Source organism: Oratosquilla oratoria, chromosome 18 (genome assembly GCF_046742065.1).
Source record: "Oratosquilla oratoria isolate Oo_2021 chromosome 18, ASM4674206v1, whole genome shotgun sequence".
NCBI classification, from domain to species: domain Eukaryota; kingdom Metazoa; phylum Arthropoda; class Malacostraca; order Stomatopoda; family Squillidae; genus Oratosquilla; species Oratosquilla oratoria.
The window spans coordinates 57,357,086-57,383,232 of NC_134794.1; the positions used below are offsets into that span (position 1 = coordinate 57,357,086).

At 35.1% G+C, this 26,147-nt stretch overlaps 1 protein-coding gene across 4 annotated transcripts in view; it reads right to left on the reverse strand.

Moving 5' to 3' along the window:
* LOC143035265 (uncharacterized) overlaps positions 1 to 26,147 on the reverse strand; it is a 66,959-nt gene that overhangs the window by 30,842 nt on the left and 9,970 nt on the right. For all 4 annotated transcript variants that reach the window (XM_076202103.1, XM_076202102.1, XM_076202101.1 and 1 more), the window contains exons 2-4: positions 3,428 to 3,531; positions 789 to 886; positions 250 to 434 (exon numbers count right to left, since the gene is read on the reverse strand). In XM_076202103.1, coding sequence (XP_076058218.1) covers positions 250 to 434; positions 789 to 886; positions 3,428 to 3,526 — 382 coding nt within the window. In that variant the 5' untranslated portion in view covers positions 3,527 to 3,531. The remainder of the gene's footprint in view (positions 1 to 249; positions 435 to 788; positions 887 to 3,427; positions 3,532 to 26,147) is intronic.

Here is a 26,147-nt window from a genome sequence, read left to right on the forward strand (position 1 = left end):
TTATGCAAAATAACTGAATACAGATAGTCAAAGGTGATGTCTGGGACCTGATCTACTGATCTCCATACAACCTTATAGAGGCAAGAGCATTCACGAAACCTGAAGATGTGACATGGAGATGATTCTCTATGATACATCTTCCAGGACCACTTTGTGCAGCTTCCCACCATTGGTTCCACAATTATCTTCATAGGTTATGTACTACGTTACACAAACTGTTGCATTGTGTACATATACAAATCCACTTACTATCAAGAAATTCATTTTGTACAAGAATACGATATCTCTCATAGTTAGCTTGTCGTTCCTCCCAATCATCATGAGGAGATGGTTGAACAGAAGGTGAGCTCTTGGAAGGTTCGGGGATATAGTCCAGGTGAGCACGCACATCAAAACGGTCAATCATGGCATCAGAATCTCCCCGCCATGGCATCCTATGGGTTAATTTTTTTTTTATTATTTGTAAAGAGGAGAGAGAAAAAAAAAAGTCTATTAATTACTTAAGTCACAAAGACCCTTTTTAACAACTTTCAACTTTTGCTTCTTTTCCTTCCTTTTATCCACTTTCCAGTAATACATTGATATCCATTTGTTAATAATCTAACTTTCTCTACAAATTTCATTCCCACTCATTTTTTGCAATGACAGATACCAGTCTAAATTCTTAAAATATCGATAACCTGTTACTCTAGTCTCCCTTTTGCACCCCTTTTATATTCTTTTGTATCACAATGAGTAAATGAAATATTCAAAACACATTTGGTTTTAAAAGAAAAATATATACACACATGCTCCCTGGAGCTTCTGCAGCAAAGGCAATGGCTGGGTCAAGATGGATCTTGCAAGGCCTCCCATGTACCTGCAGGAACTGTGTTGGATCTTGTTTCTATGAAAGCAAACAAAGAGTAAAATGATAAATAAATTAATAAATATAAATATGTACATACAACTACTCTAGTTGTCATGACCATGGTTGAACAAGCAAAGAATTACTATGTCCACCTATTATCACTGCTCTATGAAAGCAGAGTAAAATGAAAAATAAATTAATAAGTATAAATATGTACATACAACTACTCTAGTTGTCATGACCACAGTTGAACTAGCAAAGAATTACTATGCCCATCTATTATCACTGCTCTGCAAAAGGCTGAAAGGAACCTCAGACAACACTAGTACACAAGAAGTAGCTGCCAACCAAGACTATGATCCCAACATCTGTTTTACCCGACCCCATTTTTTAAGATATTGTGATGTGTTCAGGATTTGCATTTGGAGGGCCATACAGTAATGGAGATAATTAAGATAACACTGAGCAATAGATGGAGTTTATTATTCAACTGATTTTTATTTGTATGTTTTAGACATGTTAGCAATATGCAAAATGAGTCTTTTCTTCTCAGAACACTTCTAAAAAGGCACACACACGCTGTTGAAGATGAAAATTTTTGATAGGTAAGGAAAACAGGCCTGGTTTGTATTGAATGGGAGGGGGAGTACTTGTGGTTACCCAAAATTATTTCTCTGCTGTGTTAAATTGATCTAACGAGAGAAAATGCAAGAAAATAAATTAGATGATTTCAAGATGAATGTCACCTCAAAAGCAGACATCTAGGGGCGCTTTGCCAAAGTACATTGTAAACAGACCAATGGAAACTCCAGCAATATTTAAATTGAACAATGAGGACCCCTTTTCCAGTTTTGGTAAATACAAAAAAAGAAATTTAAGTCGAATCATAGACATGGAAAGGAAAATGAGTAATAGAAAATGGTAGGAGAACAAATTCACTGAATTAAGGAAGGAGATTGTAGAATTAATGGAATGTTTATCCGAAGCTAACAATGAAATATCCTATCTGAAGAAATCAAACTCTGAACTTAGGAACAAACTCAAGATAATGAAAAACTATATAATAGAAGTTAAATGTGAAAATGAACAAAATGAAAATTACTGATACTTCCAATAGTAAGGAACTAAAAAAGAGGTAAATAACAAAATACAAGAAATGACTGAAAAAATTGAAGAAAACTTAGGTGAGGAAAGTATGCAAAAGATTAAGAAATGGAGTGAAAACAGAGAAAATGAAGAAATTGCCTTTAAAGAAATAGTACAACAACAGATGCAGGAAAATGCAAAAGATACAATCATCCAAGTAATTAAAGGCAAATTGGATTAGAGATACAGTGGATAGAAAAAATGTATAATGGTATATGGACTATGGAAAAAACATGGTCTGGTGAGGTACATGAGAGAAAAAGCAGAAAAAGAAACAGCAATATCAATTCTAAAAGAAATACAAGATGGTGACCTGGAAGTAGAGAAAGATATAGAAGTGTATAGAATGGGACAATATTCTAAGGAAAGAAATCGACCACTAAAAATAAAACTAAGATCGCAAATGGTAGTGGAAGATATATTGGAAAAAACAAGTAAGCTAGCAAGGAGTGAACACTACAAAAGACAAGACAAAGCTTGGAAAAGATGGAGAAGAAAAAGAAAAAGAAAAAAAAAAGGCAAATGGCAAATATATTATATACTATAGAAATGAATATGTAAAAGTGCACAGAGAGGAAAAAAGAAACTGTGAAAAATACATCATAGAAAAATGCAAGGATAAACCCAAACTATTCTATAGATATGTGAATGGTAAACTTAAAAATAAACAGAATATGGTAAAACTATGCCAAGGAAATACTGAATACACAGAAGATCTAGAAATGGCTGAAGTCATGAACAATCACTTCCACGTCAGTTTTCACTAGAGAAACAGTACAGCATTGGTACAAAGGAAGCAAAGAAGAACTAATGAACAAAATATACAACATAATAAGATGCTCAAAGAAGGAAAAATACCAAAGGACTGGAACAATGCCAACATTGTACCAATAAAAAGGGAAACAAGGAAAAAACAACTAATTTCAGACCAGTCTCCCTAACAAGCACTGTAGCCAAAATTTGTGAGAGGATTACCAAGAATAGATAGGTAAAACACCTGGAAGAAAACAAAGATGGGACATCACGAGCAAAACTCCCCTTCTCATAAGACACAACTAGGTAAATATTTGAAGAAGAAGCAAAATATTAACCTCTTCAATACGATGATGCTTATGTAAGTGTCATAAAGTGCTAGTGGTTATGCAAGGATGCCAGTGTCAGTCTTGATTATATTTATTTTGTAGTTGTAGCAGAGTGACACCTGAATTCTGTGATCTGGTTTGATCATGATTTCTATTTACTATTATTATTCAGTGTGAAAAAAAAAGAGTAATACAGCAGTTACTTTATATTCATAATGCAAATAGTATGATGCATTGTGCATTAGTCATCCGACGCTGCACACGAGAATTTGACTTGTATTGAAAAGGTTAAGAAAAACAAGACAACTTTTTTATGCATACATAGACAAAGGCAAAAAGAACAACTTACAATCTTCTCGTAATACTCCCTCCTGCGCTCAGCACGACGTTTGTAGTCGACCAACATCCCCCGTATTTTTCGCTCCTGTCTCCGTGCCTCATGCCACATCCTTTCTGCAAATATCAGTGACGTCAAATATACCACCAGGTAGAAGAGAGGGCAAAAGCCTCTAAACACAAAGACACCAATAAAAAACTAAATTGTAATATGGTAACATTTAGTATTCTATGAAATACACTGGATCTTTATATACTGCCAGTTGCTTATGATTTTATAATCTAATACTTTGAGATAGTGAAGCTATGACAACAATTATCTACCTCTAAAATAAGGAAGTAAGGGCTTGAAATTATTTTTTTTACCTTGACATGAACCCTCTCATAATTTTTTTTCTTCATATTTCTCCTAAAATTTTAATATTCCATGTTCAAAAGTTATGGGCATTTATTGCAAGTTTTAGAAACTTATCAATCAATTACATTACAAATTTCATATCTAAATTTCATGTCAGATTACCAGCTATCCTAAGTCTACTGTTGATAAAAGGCCTCTCCTCATCTTTAACTTGGTTCTGCAAGATGGACAGCACAACTGTACATTTTCAAACTATAAATTGACCTCTCATTAATGGACTAAAAGGGGGATAACAGTGTCCATTGATGTGAATAATCCGCTGATTTGGAGTGGCTTTTGGGTGGCAGAGTGATTGCACAGCACTAAACACCGCAAACACAGCGAGAACACCGCAAACACAGCTAATTAATGTCCGTTAACGAGAGGTCAATCTGTATGCCTGCGCCCTCACCTCCATCAAGAGGTACAGCCCTGAAAGGTCTGGCATTTGGTCTCTGGACTGGTCCCAAGATATCTATCTTATCAATTTCAACTGCTCCTTTTCACAGTTGGAGAGCTGACACCCCGAGTCTGCTCTGTTCCTTCCACTAATTTCAGTTAGTGACATGAAAACACTCCCATCCCAATAAGACAGAAATCCAAAATCTCTTCCAATACAGATCTGCGTGAGGGCCCAAGAACCACCAACAGCTGTTGTGGGGCAGTAGGCTTCCATTTAGAGAAATCTGAGTCATCAATTATTAAATTATTACAGCAAATTTATCTGGCTTCCCTCATTCACACACAATTTCTCAGCATCAAGACATAAACAGCTTTCATCTGTTATCCCCTTTTTCACCACTTGAGCATGTACAGTTTTTATTTGTGTACAAGTTTATATATAAAGTAGGGTGCTAAATGTACATTTAGAAATATCTATCCAGGAATAAAGACATATATGCCTAATCTAATTGCAAATTCAGTCTTTTGGGTCCACCAGAAGACCAGTGACACATTCCCTGGCTTAGAATTCTACTGTATATATGTATGTGTATTTACCTAGTTGTATTTACCTAGTTGTATTTTACGGGAAGGGGAGCTATGCTCGTGAGGTCCCGTCTTCATATCTCATTTTATCTAAACTATTTTTAAATTCATGTATTGTTTTTGCACACACCACTTTCTCATCTAACTTGTTCCAACTGTCTATTGCTCTGTGAGGAAAGCTGTTCTTTTTCAAATCTCTTCTATAGTTGTCTTTTTTTATTTTCTTTCCGTGTCCTCTTGTATTTCTGTCATCCCATTTTATCAGATTCTCTCTATCAGTAATTTCTATGCCTTTCATGATTCTGTAAATAGCTATCAAATCTCCTCTCTCTCTTCTTTGCTCTAGTGTCTGTAGTTTAAGTTTTTGTAGTCTCTCTTCATATGATAGTTTTGAGAGTGTTGGTGCCAGTTTAGTAATTGCTCTTTGTATTCTTTCAAGTTTTTTTATACATTTTTTTGTACTTGGTGACCATATCGTTGCTGCATATTCCAATCTTGGTCTTATCAGGGTGACTAGGATTTTCCTCACCATTTCTTCATCCAGGTATGTAAATGCCACTTTGATTGTTCTTATTAAATTATAAGTTTCTCCAAAAATCTTATTTATATGTTTCTCAGGTGACATATTATTCATAACAATGACTCCCAGGTCCCTCTCATTTTCTACTCTTTTTATTCCTTCTTCTCCCAAATTATATGATCCTGTTATTCTGTTTTTGCTTTTTCCAAATTCCATTATACTACACTTTTTTGTATTGAACTCCATCTCCCACTTCCTACTCCATTCTTGTACTTTATTTAGATCTCTCTGTAGTGATTCACAATCTTCTTCAGTTTTCACTCTTTTCAGTAATTTTGCATCATCTGCAAAGAAGCTCATATAGCTTTCAATTCCTTCATCCATATCATTAATATATATAGCAAACATTATTGGGGCCAGAACTGTTCCCTGCGGGACACCGCTTATTACTTCATTCCATTTTGAGTGCTGATCTCTTATCACTACTCGCATTTTTCTTTCTTGCAAAAAGTCTTCCATCCAATTTAGCAATTTACCTTGTATTCCTCCTTCATATTCTAATTTCTTAAGCAACTTCTTATGTGGTACTTTGTCAAAAGCTTTTTTTAGGTCTAGAAATGCACAATCAGCCCATCCATCTCTTTCTTGTATTATATCTATTAGCCTTGAATAGAAACATATTAAATTGGTGACGCATGATCGTCCTTGTCTGAATCCAAATTGCCTTGGATTTAGTACGTTGTTTTTTTCCAAGTATTTTACCCATCTACTTTTGATAATTCTTTCACATATTTTTGCTATTGTACTTGTTAGAGAGACTGGTCTATAGTTGGTAGGTTCTTCTTTATTTCCTCCTTTATATATAGGTACTATATTTGCTTTTTTCCAATCTTCTGGAACTTTTCCTTCTTTTAAGGAACTGCTTATTATGCTATGTATTTTGTCTGCCAGTTCATTCCTACATTCTTTCAGAATCCAGTTTGCTATTTCATCTGGCCCATGCGATTTTCTGACATCATGTGTGTGTGTGTGTGTGTGTGTGTGTGTATATATTATATATATATATACATATATATATATATATATATATATATATATATATATATATATATATATATATATATCTAATTGTGTCTTACAAGAAGGGTAGCTATGCTCGTAGTGTCTCATCTTTGTATCTCTCCATATCTAGTTTGCTCTTAAATTCTTGTATTGGTTTTGCACACACTGTTGTTTCATCCAATGTGTTCCATACATCTACCACTCTGGGGAAAGCTGTTCTTTCTCAAGTCCCTTCTATAATTGTCCTTTTTAAGCTTCTTTTCATGTCCAATTGTTTCTCTTATTCCAATTTAGTAAGTCTTCTCTGTCAAAGACTTTCAAGCCTTTCATAAATCTGTACTTGGTCAACAAGTCACCTCTCTCTCTCCTGTTCCAGAGTTGGTAACTCCAATTTTAACAATCTTTCTTCATATGAGTTTTGATAGTTCTGGGGCCATCCTCGTAGTTGCTTTCTGGATTCTCTCATTCTTCTTTATATTCATTTTTGTACTGGGTGACCACAGTGTTGCTGTGTAGTAACTCCAATTTAGGCCTTATCATTGTGACTAGTATTTTCTTTACCATTTCTTCATCCAAGTAGGTAAAAGCCACTTTTATTGATCTTAGTAAATTATAGGTTTTGCCGACAATTTTGTTTATATGTTTGTCAGGAGACATATCTTTTGTGACAATCACTCCCAGGTCTTTTTCAGATCCCTCCTTCTTTATTTCTTTTTCACCAATTTCATATCTTCCAAATATCTTTTTTTTTTTTTTTTACCTTTTCCAAACTCCATTATGCTACATTTTTATTGTTAAATTCCCCTTCCCACTTCTGACTTCATTCTCAAACCTAGTTTAGATCTCTCTGTAATGATTTGCACTCCATTTCAGAACTCACTTTCTTTAACATTTTTGCATCATCTGCAAAGAAGCTCATGTAACATTCCACTTCCTCATCCATGTCATTCACATAAATGGCAAACATTATTGGAGCCAGAACTGATCCTTGTGGGACTCCGCTAATTACCTTTTCCCAAGTAGAACTCTTATCTTTAATCACCACACATTTTTTTTCCATGTGAAAAGTCCTCCATCCACTTCAGTATCTCTCTTTTGGTTTCCAGCTTTCTTAATAGTTTTTTGTGAGGGACTTTATCAAAAGCTTTTTATAGATCTAGGAAAGCACAACTGGCCCATCCGTCCCTTACCTGTATTACATCTAGTAATCTGGAGTAAAAGCAGATCAAGTTTCTGGTGCATGATCTTCCCTGTCTAAATCCAAATTGTCTTGGATTCAGTATATTATTCTCCTCCAGATGTTTTATCCATCTACTTTTTATAACTTTTTCACAGATTTTAGCTATGGTGCTTGTAAGGGAAACCGGTCTGTAATTTGTTGGGTCTTATTTCCTCCTTTATAAATTGGTACGGTATTAGAATTTTTCCAGTCTTCTGGTATTTTTCCTTCTTTGAAAGAGCAACACATGTTGTATATTTTGTCTACTAGTTCTTCTTTACATTCTTTTAATATACAATTCACTATTCCATCCAGGACATGTGATTTTCTGACACCAAGGTTCGTTATATGATCCATTATTTCCTTCGAGGAGGGGGGGGGGCATTTCACTTCTCTCCCTTCAACCTGTTGTTATATTTTTTCTCTAGTGAAACGGACTTAAAATGTTTGCACATAACTTCAGCTATTTTGGTATCATCTGTGTATTCAGTGTTCCTTTGGCATAGTTTCACTATTTCCTGCTTGTCTTTCAGTTTCCCATTTACATATCTATAGAATAGTTTTGGCTGATCTTTACATTTATCTATTATATCTTACTCATAGTTACTTCTTTCTTTCCTACGTGTATGTACGTATATATATATACATATATATATATATTCATATATATATATATACACATATATGTATATACTAGCCACCATAATTTGGACATTATAATGCTGACATCAGTACTTATGCCACAAAATGGAAGTCCCTTGCCCTCAATATCCCCTGCGAGCCAGATATTTTTTCGAATGCCTATCAGCAAGACCAAGGTTGGCTGCCACCAGGGCATGCGCTGTTTCCAGGTTCGGTACTGTTTGGAATTTGACAGGGGGAGGATTACGTTTCTGGACCTCCGCGCTTGTCCTTCGATGTTATGTAAATTCTCAGTTGTCTGGCGTCTGTGTTGCCGGCTATACGTAGTGGACGTGAAATCAAATGTGACAAGATTCCTGCTATAGTGGCCCTGTTTACGGCAAGGCATTCTGTGAGGGAAATCTCTGAAAATTCAGGAGTTACAGTGCATTCAGTGCAATGCTGGTTGTTATATTTCAAGGATGGTGGGGCACATCGCTATCTACCCCACATCAGCGCTGTGGTAAACCTAGGAAACTCACACCATGCACATTGAATGTTATTAAGTGTGAGATTGACAAGTCTCCTCATAAATTTGCTAAACAAATTCAGCAGGAAAAGCCTAGGTTATTAGGTGCTGATTCTCTTTGCACAGTGCAACACTGCTCCCCAATCTCTTAACGTCCTAATTCTTTCTTTTTCCTCATCATTAATGTCTCTCTTTATCCATATATTTTTATAATGTTCACTTCTTGCCAATTTTCCTGTTCTTGTTAAGATTTCTTCCACTGCCATTTGTGACCTTAATCTAATCTTTAGTGGTCAGCTATTTCCTTCTCCTTCTACATACTTGCCCATTCTATGCACTTCCTCTATTTCCTTGTCTATATCTTGCTCATTATCCTGCACTACTTTTAGAACATTCTTAGCCAACTTCGGTTATGTTTTTCTTTTATACCATAAATTACTATACATATATTTCTTTGTCTACTGTATTTCTTACTAGATTTTCTTTTTGTTTAATTACCTTGATAACTGCATCTTTGGCCTTCTCCTGCATCTGCTGGTGAACTATTTCTTTGAAAATTACCTTTTCTTCTTGTCTTTTTTCCAATCATTCCTAAGTTTCTGTTATTCATTTCCCCTATGCTTTTTCCCACTTCCATTGCCATTGCTTTGACCTTTTCATCTACCTCTTTCCTTATAGTCTCATTGTTTTTTTTTTCAACTTTTCATTTTCATCTTATAGCTCGGCCAGGTTTTTTTTAGTACACTAATCTCTTCTTTCATTTCATTGTTCACTATCTTTAAGTCTGCCACTTCACTGTTTAAGTCTTTATTAGTCTTCCATAGATTACTTGTTTCATGTTTCCATGCATTGTTTATATTTCTTATATCTCTATGTCAATAATTCTACTAAAAAGTCTTCTTTTGTGTCCAGTGAATCCCAAAAAATTGCTTTCATCTCCACTGTCAAGCAGGAACCTCTTGGTGATCTAAAATCTGGATTTATATTCTGCCTCACTCTTGTTCCAGTAACCAACCCTGAATCTGTTTACGTTTGACCATAACGAATGGCAATCTTGGGAATCTTCCGACCTGTCCACAAGTTCCTCCATTTTACTTCAATTTCACACTTTTCACATTATGATTGACCATCTTAGTTATTCACAACCACTCCCCCTCCCATATGTCACATTCTAGGTATTCTATAATGAAGCACTGTTGTGACTTTATCATAATAGAAGTGTTTTTCAGGAGCACCAAAATTATGTGTGTTGTCACTACAATGAATGACACTGTGTATTTACCTAGTTGTATTATACAGGAAGGGTGCTATGCTTGTAGTGACCCGTCTTTATATCTTTCAGCATAAAGTTTGTTCTTAAATTCTTGTGCAGTTTTAGCACACACTGTTGCCTTATCCAATTTGTTCCAAATATCCACCACTCTGTGTGGGAAACTATTCTTTTTCAGATCTCTTCTATAACTATCCTTTTTAGGTTTCTTTTGATGTCCTCATTTTTAGCTTATCTCACTTTAATAAATCATCTCTGTTGAGGACTTCCATCCCTTTCATAATTCTGTAAATGGTCAGATCTCCTCTTTCTCTTCTTTGTTCCAATATTGGTAGTTCCAGTTTGGACAATCTTTGTTCATATGTCAATTTAGAGAGAGTTGGTGCCATCTTTGTTGTTGCTCTTTGAATTCTTTCTGATTTCTTTATATTCTTTTTAGTACTGGGTGTCCATAGTGTCGCAGTGTATTCCAATCTTGGTCTTATCAATGTAACTAATATTTTCTTTACCTTTCCTTGTCCAAGTAGTCAAAGGCCACTTTAATTGATCTTAGAAAATTGAAGGTTTCTCTATTTTGTTGATATGCTTGTCTGGTGACATGTCTTTGCTGATGATTACTCCTAGGTCCCTTTCCGAGCTAACTTTTTTAACTTCCTTTGTACCAATTTTATATTGCCCTGATATTCTATTTTTACCTTTTCCAAACTCCATTACACTACATTCCTTGATGTTGAAGTTCACTTCACACTTTTGACTTCATTCCCAGACTTTATCCAGGTCTTTCTGTAGTGATTAACAGTCTTCCTCTGTACTTACTTTCTTTAGTTTTGCATCATCTGCAAAGAAGTTCATACAACATTGTACACCTTCATCCATGTCATTTATATATATGGCAAATATCGAAGCCAATGCAGAACCTTGTGGGACTCCACTTATCATGTCTTCCCAGGTCAAGTTTTTGTCTTTAAGTACCACCCTTATTTTCCTCCCATTCAAGAAATCTTCCATCCAATTGTGAACAATCTATTGTTCCAATTTTTCTTAGTAGATTTTTGTGGTATTTTATCAAATGCTTTTTGTAGATCTAGGAAAGCACAATCCACCCCTTTCTTGCATTATTTCTATTAGCCTCAAGTAGAAGCAAATCAAGTTAGTGACACATGATAATCTGTGTCTAAATCCAAACTGTTTTGGATTCAGTATATTATTTTCTTCCAGATGTTTAACCCATCTACTTTTCATAACTTTTTCATATATTTTTGCTACTGTGCCTGTAAAGGAGACTGGTCTATAGTTAGTTGGATTTTCCTTGTCCCTTCCTTTATATATTGGTACAATATTTGCACTTTTCCAATCTTGTGGTACCTTTCCTTCTTTGAGTGAATAGTCAATTATCTTCTATGTTTTGTCCATTTTTCATCTATACATTCTTTTAATATACAATTTGCAATTTTATCCAGACTATGTGATTTTCTGAGATAAAGTTTTTTTTATTTGGTCCCTTATTTCCTTCTGTGTCACAGTTATTTCTTTCATTTGAGGGTATCTTTCTCTGTCCTTCCTCCCAATTTTGTGTACTTTCAATTGTGAATACAGATTTAAAATGTTTGTTCATAATTTCAGCCATTTCTACATCTATTTGTTGTGTTTTTACCTAGTTGTGTTTTATGGGAAGAGAGCTATGCTCATAGTGACTCACTTTTGCATCTTTCAGTGTCCAGTTTGACCTTAAATTCTTGTATAGTTTTTGCACTCACTGTTTCCTCATTTTGTTCCAGATATCTATCACTCTGTGTGGGAAGCTATTCTTTTTCAGATCTCTTCTGTAACTATCCTTTTTAAGTTTCTTTTCGTGTCCTCTTGTTTTTCTTCTATCCCACTTTAGTAAGTCATCTCTATCAAGGACTTCCATCCCTTTCATAATTCTGTAGATGGTTAGCAGGTCTCCTCTTTCTCTTCTTTGTTCCAGGGTTGGTAGTTCGAGTTTGTCCAATCTTTGTTCGTATGTCAATTTGGAGAGTGTTGGTGCCATCTTTGTCATTGCTCTTTGAATTCTTTCTAATTTCTTTATGTTCTTTTTAGTACTAGGTGTCCATAGTGTCACAGTGTACTCCAATTTTGGTCTTATCAATGTAACTAATATTTTCTTTACCATTTCTTCATCCATGTAGTCAAAGGCCACTTTCATTGATCTTAATAAATTGAAAGTTTCTCAGACTAATTTGTTGATAGGTTTGTCTGGTGCCATGTTATTGGTGATAGTTACTCCTAGGTCCCTTTCCGAGTTGACTTTTTTAATTTTCTTTGTACATCTGTGTGTGTGTGTGTATTTACCTAGTTGTACCTAGTTGTATTTTACGGGACAAGAGCTATGCTTGTAGTGACCCGTTTTTGTATATCTCCGCATCCAGTTTTTTCTTAAAATCTTGTATAGTTTTGGCACTGTTTCTCCATTTAGTTTGTTCCAGACATCAATCACTCTATGTGGGAAGCAAATCTTTTTCAAATCTCTTCTATAACTGTCCTTCTTTAGCTTCTTTTCATGTCCTCTTGTTTCTCTTCTGTCCCATTTTAATAAGTTGTCTCTATAAAAAAAATTCCATCCCTTTCATAATTCTGTAAATGGTCAACAAATCACCTTTCTCTTCTTTGTTCCAGTGTTGATATATGTATTTTCTCCAATCTTTGTTCATATGTCAAATTTGATAGTGTAGGTGCCATTTTTGTCACTGCTCTTTGAATTATTTTTTTGTGCTAGGTGCCCATAGTGTTCCAGCATATTATAATTTAGGTTTAATTAGTGCAACCACTATTTGGTTTTCCATTTCTTCATCCATGTATTCAAAGGCCACTTTTACTGATCTTAATAAGTTAAAAGTCTCTCCACCTAATTTACTGATATGTTTATCAGGTGTCAAGTCACTTGAGATAATCATTCCCAGGTGTTCTCTCTCTCTCTATCTCTGTGTGTGTGTGTGTATTTACCTAGTTGTATTTTACGGGAAGGGGAGCTATGCTCGTGGGGTCCCGTCTTCATATCTCATTTTATCTAAACTATTTTTAAATTCATGTATTGTTTTTGCACACACCACTTTCTCATCTAACTTGTTCCAACTGTCTATTACTCTGTGAGGAAAGCTGTTCTTTTTCAAATCTCTTCTATAGCTGTCTTTTTTTATTTTCTTTCCGTGTCCTCTTGTATTTCTGTCATCCCATTTTATCAGATTCTCTCTCTCAGTAATTTCTATGCCTTTCATGATTCTGTAAATAACTATCAAATCTCCTCTCTCTCTTCTTTGCTCTAGTGTCTGTAGTTCAAGTTTTTCTAGCCTCTCTTCATATGATAGTTTTGAGTGTGTTGGAGCCAATTTTGTAATTGCTCTTTGTATTCTTTCAAGTTTTTTTATACATTTTTTTGTACTTGGTGACCATATCGTTGCTGCATATTCCAATCTTGGTCTTATCAGGGTGATTAGGATTTTCTTCACCATTTCTTCATCCAGGTATGTAAATGCAACTTTGATTGTTCTTATTAAATTATAAGTTTCTCCAAAAATCTTATTTATGTTTCTCAGGTGACATATTATTCATAACAATGACTCCCAGGTCCTTCTCATTTTCTACTTTTTTTATTCCTTCTTCTCCCAATTTATATGCTCCTGTTATTCTGTTTTTGCTTTTTCCAAATTCCATTATACTACACTTTTTTGTATTTAACTCCATCTCCCACTTCCTACTCCATTCCTGAACTTTATTTAGATCTCTCTGTAGTGATTCACAATCTTCTTCAGTTTTTACTCTTTTCAGTAGTTTTGCATCATCTGCAAAGAAGCTCATATAGCTTTCAATTCCTTCATCCATATCATTAATATATATAGCAAACATTATTGGGGCCAGAACCCTGCGGAACACCGCTTATTACTTCATCCCATTTTGAGTGCTGGTTTCTTATCACTACTCTCATTTTTCTTTCTTGCAAAAGTCTTCCATCCAATTTAGTAGTTTGCCCTGTATTCCTCCTTCAGTTTCTAATTTCTTAAGCAACTTCTTATGTGGTACTTTGTCAAAAGCTTTCTTTAGGTCTAGAAATGCACAGTCCGCTCATCCATCTCTTTCTTGTATTATATCTATTAGCCTTGAATAGAAACATATTAAATTGGTGACACATGATCGTCCTTGTCTGAATCCAAATTGCCTTGGATTTAACACTTTGTTTTTTTCTAAATATTTTACCCATCTACTTTTGATAATTCTTTCACAAATTTTTGCTATTGTACTTGTTAGAGAGACTGGTCTATAGTTGGTAGGTTCTTCTTTATTTCCTCCTTTATATATAGGTACTATATTTGCTTTTTTCCAATCTTCTGGAACTTTTCCTTCTTTCAAGGAACTGTTTAGTATGCTATGTATTTTGTCTGCCAGTTCATTCCTGCATTCTTTCAGTATCCAGTTTGCTATTTCATCTGGTCCATGCGATTTTCTGACATCAAGATTACTCAAGTGTGTTAATATTTCATTCTTTGTTACTTCTATTTCTTCCATAGGGGGGACTTTCTCTTTCCATTCGTTCTCTTCAGGTTGTATGTTCTCCCTTGTAAATACTGATTTAAAATGTTTGTTCATAATTTCCGCCATTTCCATTTCCTCAGTGTATTCAACTCCCTCTTGTCTTAATTTCTCCAAGTCTTGTTTTTTTTCAGCTTATTGTTTACAAATCTGTAGAATAGTTTTGGTTGATCTTTACACTTTTCTATGATATCTTTTTCATATTTTCTCTTTTCCTCTCTGCACGTTTGTACATATTCATTTCTATAACAGGTATATATTTTCCATTTTTCAGGTCTTGTCTTTTTTTCCATCTGGTCCAGGCTTTGTCTCTTTTGTCTTTTAACTCCCTACAACTTTTGTTGTACCAGCATTTTACATATTCTTTTTCTTGTTTTTGTCTTGGGACATACTTTTCCACTCCTTTTTTGTAAATTTTTGTCAAAATATTCCATTTCTCTTCTACTGTTGTTTCTTCTTTGTATATTTCTTCCCAGTTTTCCTTTTGAAAGAATTCTCTTATTTTATCAAAGTTTGTTTTTTCATACATCATTCTTCCTTTTCTATATTGTTCATTTCTTTTCATATATTTTTCTTCATTAAGTTCCAGTTCAATCAATATGTGGTCACTTTTACTTATTGGTGTTTTATATTCAATTTTGTCCACTATTCTAGGTTCAGATGTAATTATTAGGTCTAGTCTCGATGGCTCTTCTTCATTTCTATACCTAGTGTTCTCCTGTATCCATTGTGTCATTGTATGGTCAGTAACCATCTCAAGTAGAGCGTTTCCCCATGAGCTGTCTCCACCCTTTACTGTCATTTCTTCCCAGCAGATTTCTTTGCAATTAAAGTCGCCCATCATAACTATCCTTCCTCCCTCTTCCATTATCTTGTTTAATGCTATCTTTGTGTCCTCTAACATACTTTTATGTTCACTCTCTTCCCATGAGGCTGTTTTCGGGGGCACATAATTTATCACAAACTTTCTGCTCTTCTTATCTCTGTCTTCTACTTCCATCATTATCATCTCTACTGTATTCTTTCCATATGTGACACACTTCACGTTTATAACCTTCCTAGTCAGGAACATAACTCCACCCCCTTCCTTTTTCACTCTGTTTCTAATCCATTAATTATATGCATCATGTCCTACACTGTTGGGTGGTAGTGGACCTTTTAATTTTGTTTCTACAATTCCCATTGTGTCTGGTTCTTTTTCTTTCAAATAATCATTCAGCTCATTCAATCCTGTTATTAATCCATCTATATTTGTGTAAGACACTCTTAGTTTTCTGCCACTTCCATTGTGTTCTCTGTTTCCCTTTTGTTTTTCTCTTGTATGTCGACTTTCTTTAGTTTCATATTCACTACTCTCCAACAGAATCTCTCTTTTTCTGACTCCGTTCTTTTCTCGTTTTTTTCCTTAGCTTCAAGTCTTTTCTGTTTTTCTTCCTCTCTTTCCTCTTTATTCATTTCTCTTTTTATCCATACCTTTTTATATTGTTCACTTGTTGCTAGTTTCCCTGTTTTGGATAAGATATTCTCAGCCGTAGTTTGTGACCTGAATTTAATCTTAATTGGTCTGGTCTTGTCTGTACTATATTTCCCGAGCCTGAATTTCTCTTTGATTTGTTTCATTATTTCTGGTTCATCTTCCTGAACTAATTCTAGTAAATTTCTTACTTTTTCATTTTCCTCTTTGATTCTTGTGGTTCTATCTGGGTTATGTTTCTCTTCCATTCCTAATATAATTATACATTTCTTTCTGTCTGCTAAGTCTCTTACTATATTCTCCTTCTGTCTCATCACTTTAATAACTGAGTCTTCAGTTTGTTCATTCATTTGCTGTCTGATTATGTCAGTGAATGCAACTTTGCTATTTTCTTGGATTTTTTTCCAACCCTCCTTGTTCTCCTTATTATTCTCCTTTAAGACTTTATTCTCTTCTTTTACTTCTTTTAGCTGTTTTTTTAATTCTTCAATTTCCTTAGTTAAGTTTTTGTTCGCCTTCTCTAGTTCTTCCAATTTTTCAACTCTCTGCACAATGTTGTTAACGTGACCGAACTTAAATTCCCAGTGCTCGATCATCTTATCGAGTTTCTCTTCTAGTCTTGTTAATCGGGGTGTGTGTGTGTGTGTGTGTGTATTTACCTAGTTGTATTTTACGGGAAGGGGAGCTATGCTCGTGGGGTCCCGTCTTCATATCTCATTTTATCTAAACTATTTTTAAATTCATGTATTGTTTTTGCACACACCACTTTCTCATCTAACTTGTTCCAACTGTCTATTGCTCTGTGAGGAAAGCTGTTCTTTTTAAAATCTCTTCTATAGCTGTCTTTTTTTATTTTCTTTCCGTGTCCTCTTGTATTTCTGTCATCCCATTTTATCAGATTCTCTCTATCAGTAATTTCTATGCCTTTCATGATTCTGTAAATAGCTATCAAATCTCCTCTCTCTCTTCTTTGCTCTAGTGTCTGTAGTTTAAGTTTTTGTAGTCTCTCTTCATATGATAGTTTTGAGAGTGTTGGTGCCAGTTTTGTAATTGCTCTTTGTATTCTTTCAAGTTTTTTTATACATTTTTTTGTACTTGGTGACCATATCGTTGCTGCATATTCCAATCTTGGTCTTATCAGGGTGATTAGGATTTTCCTCACCATTTCTTCATCCAGGTATGTAAATGCCACTTTGATTGTTCTTATTAAATTATAAGTTTCTCCAAAAATCTTATTTATATGTTTCTCAGGTGACATATTATTCATAACAATGACTCCCAGGTCCTTCTCATTTTCTACTTTTTTTATTCCTTCTTTTCCCAAATTATATGATCCTGTTATTCTGTTTTTGCTTTTTCCAAATTCCATTATACTACACTTTTTTGTATTGAACTCCATCTCCCACTTCCTACTCCATTCTTGTACTTTATTTAGATCTCTCTGTAGTGATTCACAATCTTCTTCATTTTTCACTCTTTTCAGTAATTTTGCATCATCTGCAAAGAAGCTCATATAGCTTTCAATTCCTTCATCCATATCATTAATATATATAGCAAACATTATTGGGGCCAGAACTGTTCCCTGCGGGACACCGCTTATTACTTCATTCCATTTTGAGTGCTGATCTCTTATCACTACTCTCATTTTTCTTTCTTGCAAAAAGTCTTCCATCCAATTTAGCAATTTACCTTGTATTCCTCCTTCATATTCTAATTTCTTAAGCAACTTCTTATGTGGTACTTTGTCAAAAGCTTTTTTTAGGTCTAGAAATGCACAATCAGCCCATCCATCTCTTTCTTGTATTATATCTATTAGCCTTGAATAGAAACATATTAAATTGGTGACGCATGATCGTCCTTGTCTGAATCCAAATTGCCTTGGATTTAGTACGTTGTTTTTTTCCAAGTATTTTACCCATCTACTTTTGATAATTCTTTCACATATTTTTTCTATTGTACTTGTTAGAGAGACTGGTCTATAGTTGGTAGGTTCTTCTTTATTTCCTCCTTTATATATAGGTACTATATTTGCTTTTTTCCAATCTTCTGGAACTTTTCCTTCTTTTAAGGAACTGCTTATTATGCTATGTATTTTGTCTGCCAGTTCATTCCTGCATTCTTTCAGAATCCAGTTTGCTATTTCATCTGGCCCATGCGATTTTCTGACATCAAAATTACCCAAGTGTGTCAATATTTCATTCTTTGTTACTTCTATTTCTTCCATAGGGGGGACTTTTTCCTTCCACTCAATCTCTTCAGGTTGTATATTTTCCCTTGTAAACACTGATTTAAAATGTTTGTTCATAATTTCTGCCATTTCCATTTCCTCAGTGTATTCAACTCCTCCTTGTCTTAATTTCTCTAAGTCTTGTTTGTTTTTCAGTTTATTGTTTACAAATCTGTAGAATAGTTTTGGTTGATCTTTACACTTTTCTATAACATCTTTTTCATATTTTCTTTTTTCCTCTCTGCACTTTTGTACATATTCATTTCTATAACCAGTATATATTTTCCATTTTTCAGGTCTTCTGTCTTTTTTCCATCTGTTCCAGGCTTTGTCTCTTTTGTCCTTTAACTCCCTACAACTTTTGTTGTACCAGCATTTTACATATTCTTTTTCTTGTTTTTGTCTTGGGACATACTTTTCCACTCCTTTTTTGTAAATTTTTGTCAAAATATTCCATTTCTCTTCCACTGTTGTTTCTTCTTTGTATATTTCTTCCCAGTTTTCTTGTTGGAAGAATTCTCTTATTTTATCAAAGTTTGTTTTTTCATACATCATTCTTCCTTTTCTATATTGTTCATTTCTTTTCATATATTTTTCTTCTTCATTAAGTTCCAGTTCAATCAATATGTGGTCACTTTTACCTATTGGTGTTTTATATTCAATCTTGTCCACTATTCTAGGTTCAGATGTAATTATTAAGTCTAGCCTCGATGGTTCTTCTTCATTTCTATACCTAGTGTTCTCTTGTATCCATTGTGTCATTGAATGGTCAGTAATCATCTCAAGTAGAGCATTTCCCCATGAGTCATCACCACTCTTTACTGTCATTTCTTCCCAGCAGATTTCTTTGCAATTAAAGTCGCCCATCATAACTATTCTTCCTCCGTCTTCCATTATTTTAGTTAATGCTATCTTTGTGTCCTCTAACATACTTTTATGTTCACTCTCCTCCCATGAGGCTGTTTTCGGAGGCACATAATTGATCACAAATTTTCTGCTCTTCTTATCTCGGTCTTCCACTTCTATCATAATCATCTCTACTGTATTCTTTCCATATATGACACCTTTCACGTTTATATCCTTCTTAGTCAGGAACATAACTCCACCCCCTTGTTTTTTCTCTCTGTTTCTAATCCAATAATTGTATGTATCATGTCCTACACTGTTGGGTGGTAGTGGGCCTTTTAATTTTGTTTCTACAATTCCCATTATGTCCGGTTCTTTTTCTTTCAAATAATCATTCAGTTCATTCAATCCTGTTATCAATCCATCTATATTTGTGTAAGACACTCTTAGTTTTCTGCCACTTCCATTGTATTCTCTGTTTCCCTTATGTTTTTCTTTAGTATGTCGAACTGCTTTATTTTCATGTTCACTACTCTCCAATAGAATCTCTCTTTCTCTGACTCCGTTCTTTCCTCGTTTTTTGCCTTAGCTTCAATTCTTTTCTGCTTTTCTGCCTCTCTTTCCTCCTTATTCATTTCTCTTTTTATCCATACCTTTTTATATTGATCATTTGTTGCTAGTTTCCCTGTCTTGGATAGAATTTTCTCTGCTGTTGTTTGTGACCTGAATTTAATCTTAATTGGTCTGGTCTTATCTGTACTATATTTTCCGAGTCTGAATTTTTCCTCAATTTCCTTTATAATTTCTGGTTCATCTTCCTGGACTAATTTTAATAAACTGCTTACTCTTTCATTTTCCTCCTTGATTCTTGCAGTTCTATCTGGGTTATGTTTCTCTTCCATTCCTAATATAATTATACATTTCTTTTTGTCAGCTAATTCTCTTACTATATTCTCCTTCTGTCTCATCACTTTAATAACTGAGTCTTCATTATGTTCTTTCAATTGCTGTTTGACTATGTCAGTGAATGAAACCTTATTCCCTTCTTGAGTTATTCTCCAATTTTTAGCTTCTGTAGCTAGTTTCTCTCTGTTTTCATTACTATTCTTCTTCAATTTCTCATTCTCCTCCTTTACATTTCCTAACTGTCTTTTTAGGTCCTCTATTTCTTCAGTTAAGTTTCTGTTAGCCTTCTCTAGTTGTTCCAACCTTTCAATTCTTTGAAAAATGGAGTCTACGTTACCTAACTTACGCTCCAAGTCCTCGATCACCTTATCAACTCTCTCCTCTAGTCTTATCAGTCGGGGGGGGGGTTGTTTCCCCCCCACCCTCTTTAAATCCCTGGAACATATTCTCGTCACTTTCTTCTGTATTGCTCCTCTCTATACTTCTAATCTTTACATTTTTATTAGACATTTGATCCTCGCTAAGTCTTTTGTTTACCTTCCGCTTGTCTGGCTGGTCAAAGTCTACTCCCTCCTCATTTCCTTCCATTTCCCTCAGTAATCCCTCCCCTTTTCCTCTTTCCCTACGTTCCCACTACTCCACGAGCAATTTCCCCCCCACCCTGCAAAAACACTAGGCACTTCTCTTTGCGTTGGGATCCACAGACTTCACTTTTCTTCAGAACGTCTTCTAAGCCGTCCATTCGTTGAAGTGTGTGTGTGTGTGTGTGTGTGTGTATTTACCTAGTTGTATTTACCTAGTTGTATTTTACGGGAAGGGGAGCTATGCTCGTGAGGTCCCGTCTTCATATCTCATTTTATCTAAACTATTTTTAAATTCATGTATTGTTTTTGCACACACCACTTTCTCATCTAACTTGTTCCAACTGTCTATTGCTCTGTGAGGAAAGCTGTTCTTTTTCAAATCTCTTCTATAGTTGTCTTTTTTTATTTTCTTTCCGTGTCCTCTTGTATTTCTGTCATCCCATTTTATCAGATTCTCTCTATCAGTAATTTCTATGCCTTTCATGATTCTGTAAATAGCTATCAAATCTCCTCTCTCTCTTCTTTGCTCTAGTGTCTGTAGTTTAAGTTTTTGTAGTCTCTCTTCATATGATAGTTTTGAGAGTGTTGGTGCCAGTTTAGTAATTGCTCTTTGTATTCTTTCAAGTTTTTTTATACATTTTTTTGTACTTGGTGACCATATCGTTGCTGCATATTCCAATCTTGGTCTTATCAGGGTGACTAGGATTTTCCTCACCATTTCTTCATCCAGGTATGTAAATGCCACTTTGATTGTTCTTATTAAATTATAAGTTTCTCCAAAAATCTTATTTATATGTTTCTCAGGTGACATATTATTCATAACAATGACTCCCAGGTCCCTCTCATTTTCTACTCTTTTTATTCCTTCTTCTCCCAAATTATATGATCCTGTTATTCTGTTTTTACTTTTTCCAAATTCCATTATACTACACTTTTTTGTATTGAACTCCATCTCCCACTTCCTACTCCATTCTTGTACTTTATTTAGATCTCTCTGTAGTGATTCACAATCTTCTTCAGTTTTCACTCTTTTCAGTAATTTTGCATCATCTGCAAAGAAGCTCATATAGCTTTCAATTCCTTCATCCATATCATTAATATATATAGCAAACATTATTGGGGCCAGAACTGTTCCCTGCGGGACACCGCTTATTACTTCATTCCATTTTGAGTGCTGATCTCTTATCACTACTCGCATTTTTCTTTCTTGCAAAAAGTCTTCCATCCAATTTAGCAATTTACCTTGTATTCCTCCTTCATATTCTAATTTCTTAAGCAACTTCTTATGTGGTACTTTGTCAAAAGCTTTTTTTAGGTCTAGAAATGCACAATCAGCCCATCCATCTCTTTCTTGTATTATATCTATTAGCCTTGAATAGAAACATATTAAATTGGTGACGCATGATCGTCCTTGTCTGAATCCAAATTGCCTTGGATTTAGTACGTTGTTTTTTTCCAAGTATTTTACCCATCTACTTTTGATAATTCTTTCACATATTTTTGCTATTGTACTTGTTAGAGAGACTGGTCTATAGTTGGTAGGTTCTTCTTTATTTCCTCCTTTATATATAGGTACTATATTTGCTTTTTTCCAATCTTCTGGAACTTTTCCTTCTTTTAAGGAACTGCTTATTATGCTATGTATTTTGTCTGCCAGTTCATTCCTACATTCTTTCAGAATCCAGTTTGCTATTTCATCTGGCCCATGCGATTTTCTGACATCAAAATTACCCAAGTGTGTCAATATTTCATTCTTCGTTACTTCTATTTCTTCCATAGGGGGGACTTTTTCCTTCCACTCAATCTCTTCAGGTTGTATATTTTCCCTTGTAAACACTGATTTAAAATGTTTGTTCATAATTTCTGCCATTTCCATTTCCTCAGTGTATTCAACTCCCCCTTGTCTTAATTTCTCCAAGTCTTGTTTGTTTTTCAGTTTATTGTTTACAAATCTGTAGAATAGTTTTGGTTGATCTTTACACTTTTCTATAACATCTTTTTCATATTTTCTTTTTTCCTCTCTGCACTTTTGTACATATTCATTTCTATAACCAGTATATATTTTCCATTTTTCAGGTCTTCTGTCTTTTTTCCATCCGGTCCAGGCTTTGTCTCTTTTGTCTTTTAACTCCCTACAACTTTTGTTGTACCAGCATTTTACATATTCTTTTTCTTGTTTTTGTCTTGGGACATACTTTTCCACTCCTTCTTTGTAAATTTTTGTCAAAATATTCCATTTCTCTTCCACTGATGTTTCTTCTTTGTATATTTCTTCCCAGTTTTCTTGTTGGAAGAATTCTCTTATTTTATCAAAGTTTGTTTTTTCATACATCATTCTTCCTTTTCTATATTGTTCATTTCTTTTCATATATTTTTCTTCATTAAGTTCCAGTTCAATCAATATGTGGTCACTTTTACCTATTGGTGTTTTATATTCAATCTTGTCCACTATTCTAGGTTCAGATGTAATTATTAAGTCTAGCCTCGATGGTTCTTCTTCATTTCTATACCTAGTGTTCTCTTGTATCCATTGTGTCATTGAATGGTCAGTAATCATCTCAAGTAGAGCATTTCCCCATGAGTCATCACCACTCTTTACTGTCATTTCTTCCCAGCAGATTTCTTTGCAATTAAAGTCGCCCATCATAACTATTCTTCCTCCGTCTTCCATTATCTTAGTTAATGCTATCTTTGTGTCCTCTAACATACTTTTATGTTCATTCTCCTCCCATGAGGCTGTTTTCGGAGGCACATAGTTGATCACAAATTTTCTGCTCTTCTTATCTCGGTCTTCCACTTCTATCATAATCATCTCTACTGTATTCTTTCCATATATGACACCTTTCACGTTTATATCCTTCTTTGTCAGGAACATAACTCCACCCCCTTGTTTTTTCTCTCTGTTTCTAATCCAATAATTGTATGTATCATGTCCTACACTGTTGGGTGGTAGTGGGCCTTTTAATTTTGTTTCTACAATTCCCATTATGTCCGGTTCTTTTTCTTTCAAATAATCATTCAGTTCATTCAATCCTGTTATCAATCCATCTATATTTGTGTAAGACACTCTTAGTTTTCTGCCACTTCCATTGTGTTCTCTGTTTCCCTTATGTTTTTCTTTAGTATGTCGAACTGCTTTATTTTCATGTTCACTACTCTCCAATAGAATCTCTCTTTCTCTGACTCCGTTCTTTCCTCGTTTTTTGCCTTAGCTTCAATTCTTTTCTGCTTTTCTGCCTCTCTTTCCTCCTTATTCATTTCTCTTTTTATCCATACCTTTTTATATTGATCATTTGTTGCTAGTTTCCCTGTCTTGGATAGAATTTTCTCTGCCGTTGTTTGTGACCTGAATTTAATCTTAATTGGTCTGGTCTTATCTGTACTATATTTTCCGAGTCTGAATTTTTCCTCAATTTCCTTTATAATTTCTGGTTCATCTTCCTGGACTAATTTTAATAAACTGCTTACCCTTTCATTTTCCTCCTTGATTCTTGCGGTTCTATCTGGGTTATGTTTCTCTTCCATTCCTAATATAATTATACATTTCTTTTTGTCAGCTAATTCTCTTACTATATTCTCCTTCTGTCTCATCACTTTAATAACTGAGTCTTCATTATGTTCTTTCAATTGCTGTTTGACTATGTCAGTGAATGAAACCTTATTCCCTTCTTGAGTTATTCTCCAATTTTTAGCTTCTGTAGCTATTTTCTCACTGTTTTCATTACTATTCTTCTTCAATTTCTCATTCTCCTCCTTTACATTTCCTAACTGTCTTTTTAGGTCCTCTACTTCTTCAGTTAAGTTTCTGTTAGCCTTCTCTAGTTGTTCCAATCTTTCAATTCTTTGTAGAATGGAGCCTACATTACCTAACTTACGTTCCAAGTCCTCGATCACCTTATCAACTCTCTCCTCTAGTCTTATCAGTCTGGGGGGGGTTGTGTCCCCCCCACCCTCTTTAAATCCCTGGAACATATTCGCGGCACTTTCTACTGTATTTCTCCTCTCTATACTTCTAATCTTTACATTTTTATTTGCCATTTCGTCATCCGGTGGTCGTTTCATGTTGACCTTCCGCCCGTCTGCCTGGGCCAAGTCCTCCACATCCTCATTATCTTCCATTTCCCCAGTAATCCCTCCCCCTCTCCTCTTTCCTTACTTTCCCACTACCTCACGAGCAATTCCCCCCCCCTGCAAATACAAAAAGGCACTTCTCTTTGCGTTGGTATCCTCAATCTGCACTTTTCTTCAGAGCGTTCGTCAAGCCGTCCGTTCGTTGAAAGTGTGTGTGTGTGTGTGTGTGTGTGTTTGTGTCCCCCCCCACCCTCTTTAAATCCCTGGAAAATATTCTCATCATCTACTACTGTATTGCTCTTATCTATACTTCTAATCTTTACATTTTTGTTAGACATTTCATCATCGCTAAATTGGTCCGGCCCTCGTTTGTTTAGATTTCGTCTGCCTGCCTGGGCCAAGTCCTCACCTTCCTCATTTCCTTCCATTTCCCTCAGTAATCCCTCCCCTTCTCCTTTTTCCTTACTTTCCCTACACCACGAGCAATTTCCCCCCCACCCTGCAAATACAATAGGTACTTCCTTTGCTTTGGGATCCACGAAATTTCACTTTTTCTTCAGAACGTCGTCTATGCCGTCCGTTCGTTGAAGTGTGTGTGTGTGTGTGTGTGTGTGTCTGTGTGCATGTGTGTGTCTGTGTGTGTGCGCACACGTGCAGTCAGACCTTGCCCAACATGAGTATTAGGTTCCTTAGCCAATTGTGCAGACAAAATTTATGTTGGGTGAACAACAGGCCTTAATGAGAAAAAATAGGTTAGGTTCCCAGATGCTGCCGCACAACACGACTCTGTGGGCAATTCTAATTGCACTATTGTGAATCATGGCCGTGTTCAGCAACTGATTGGTATTTTACTTATTTGTGTGTGAAATTTTGTGCATGGTGAAGTTGTGTTGGGTAAGGTCATATATATATATATATATATATATATATATATATATATATATATATATATATATATATAAATACACACACAGAAATCTGAAGAAAAATAACTTCCCACACAGAGTGATAGATACTTGGAACAAATTAAACAAAGAAACAGTGTGTGCAAACACTATTCAAGATTTTAAGAAAAAACTTGATGCTGAGAGATACAAAGACGGGTCACCACAAGCATAGCTCCCTTCCTGTATAATACAACTAGGTAAATAATGTGATGTATTTACATATTCCAATGGCATTTTCCCTCTTATAAGGGAGGTAGCCTAAAAACGAAAGGCATAATAACCACTCCCACCCATTCCATCCCCAACATACTCCACTCTCCTCCACCCCCTTTCCTCCCTCTTATAGGATGACAGGTCATCCCTACATCTTGCCCACTGCCCCGGGTCAGAAGCAGTGTCAAAAGACACTGCACATCCACAGCAAGGCCACTTCATTAAATTGACAATTCCCCTCTCCGTCCCCTCATGCAGAAAAGGAGATGGGGAAAAATCCCTTCGGGCTGCATA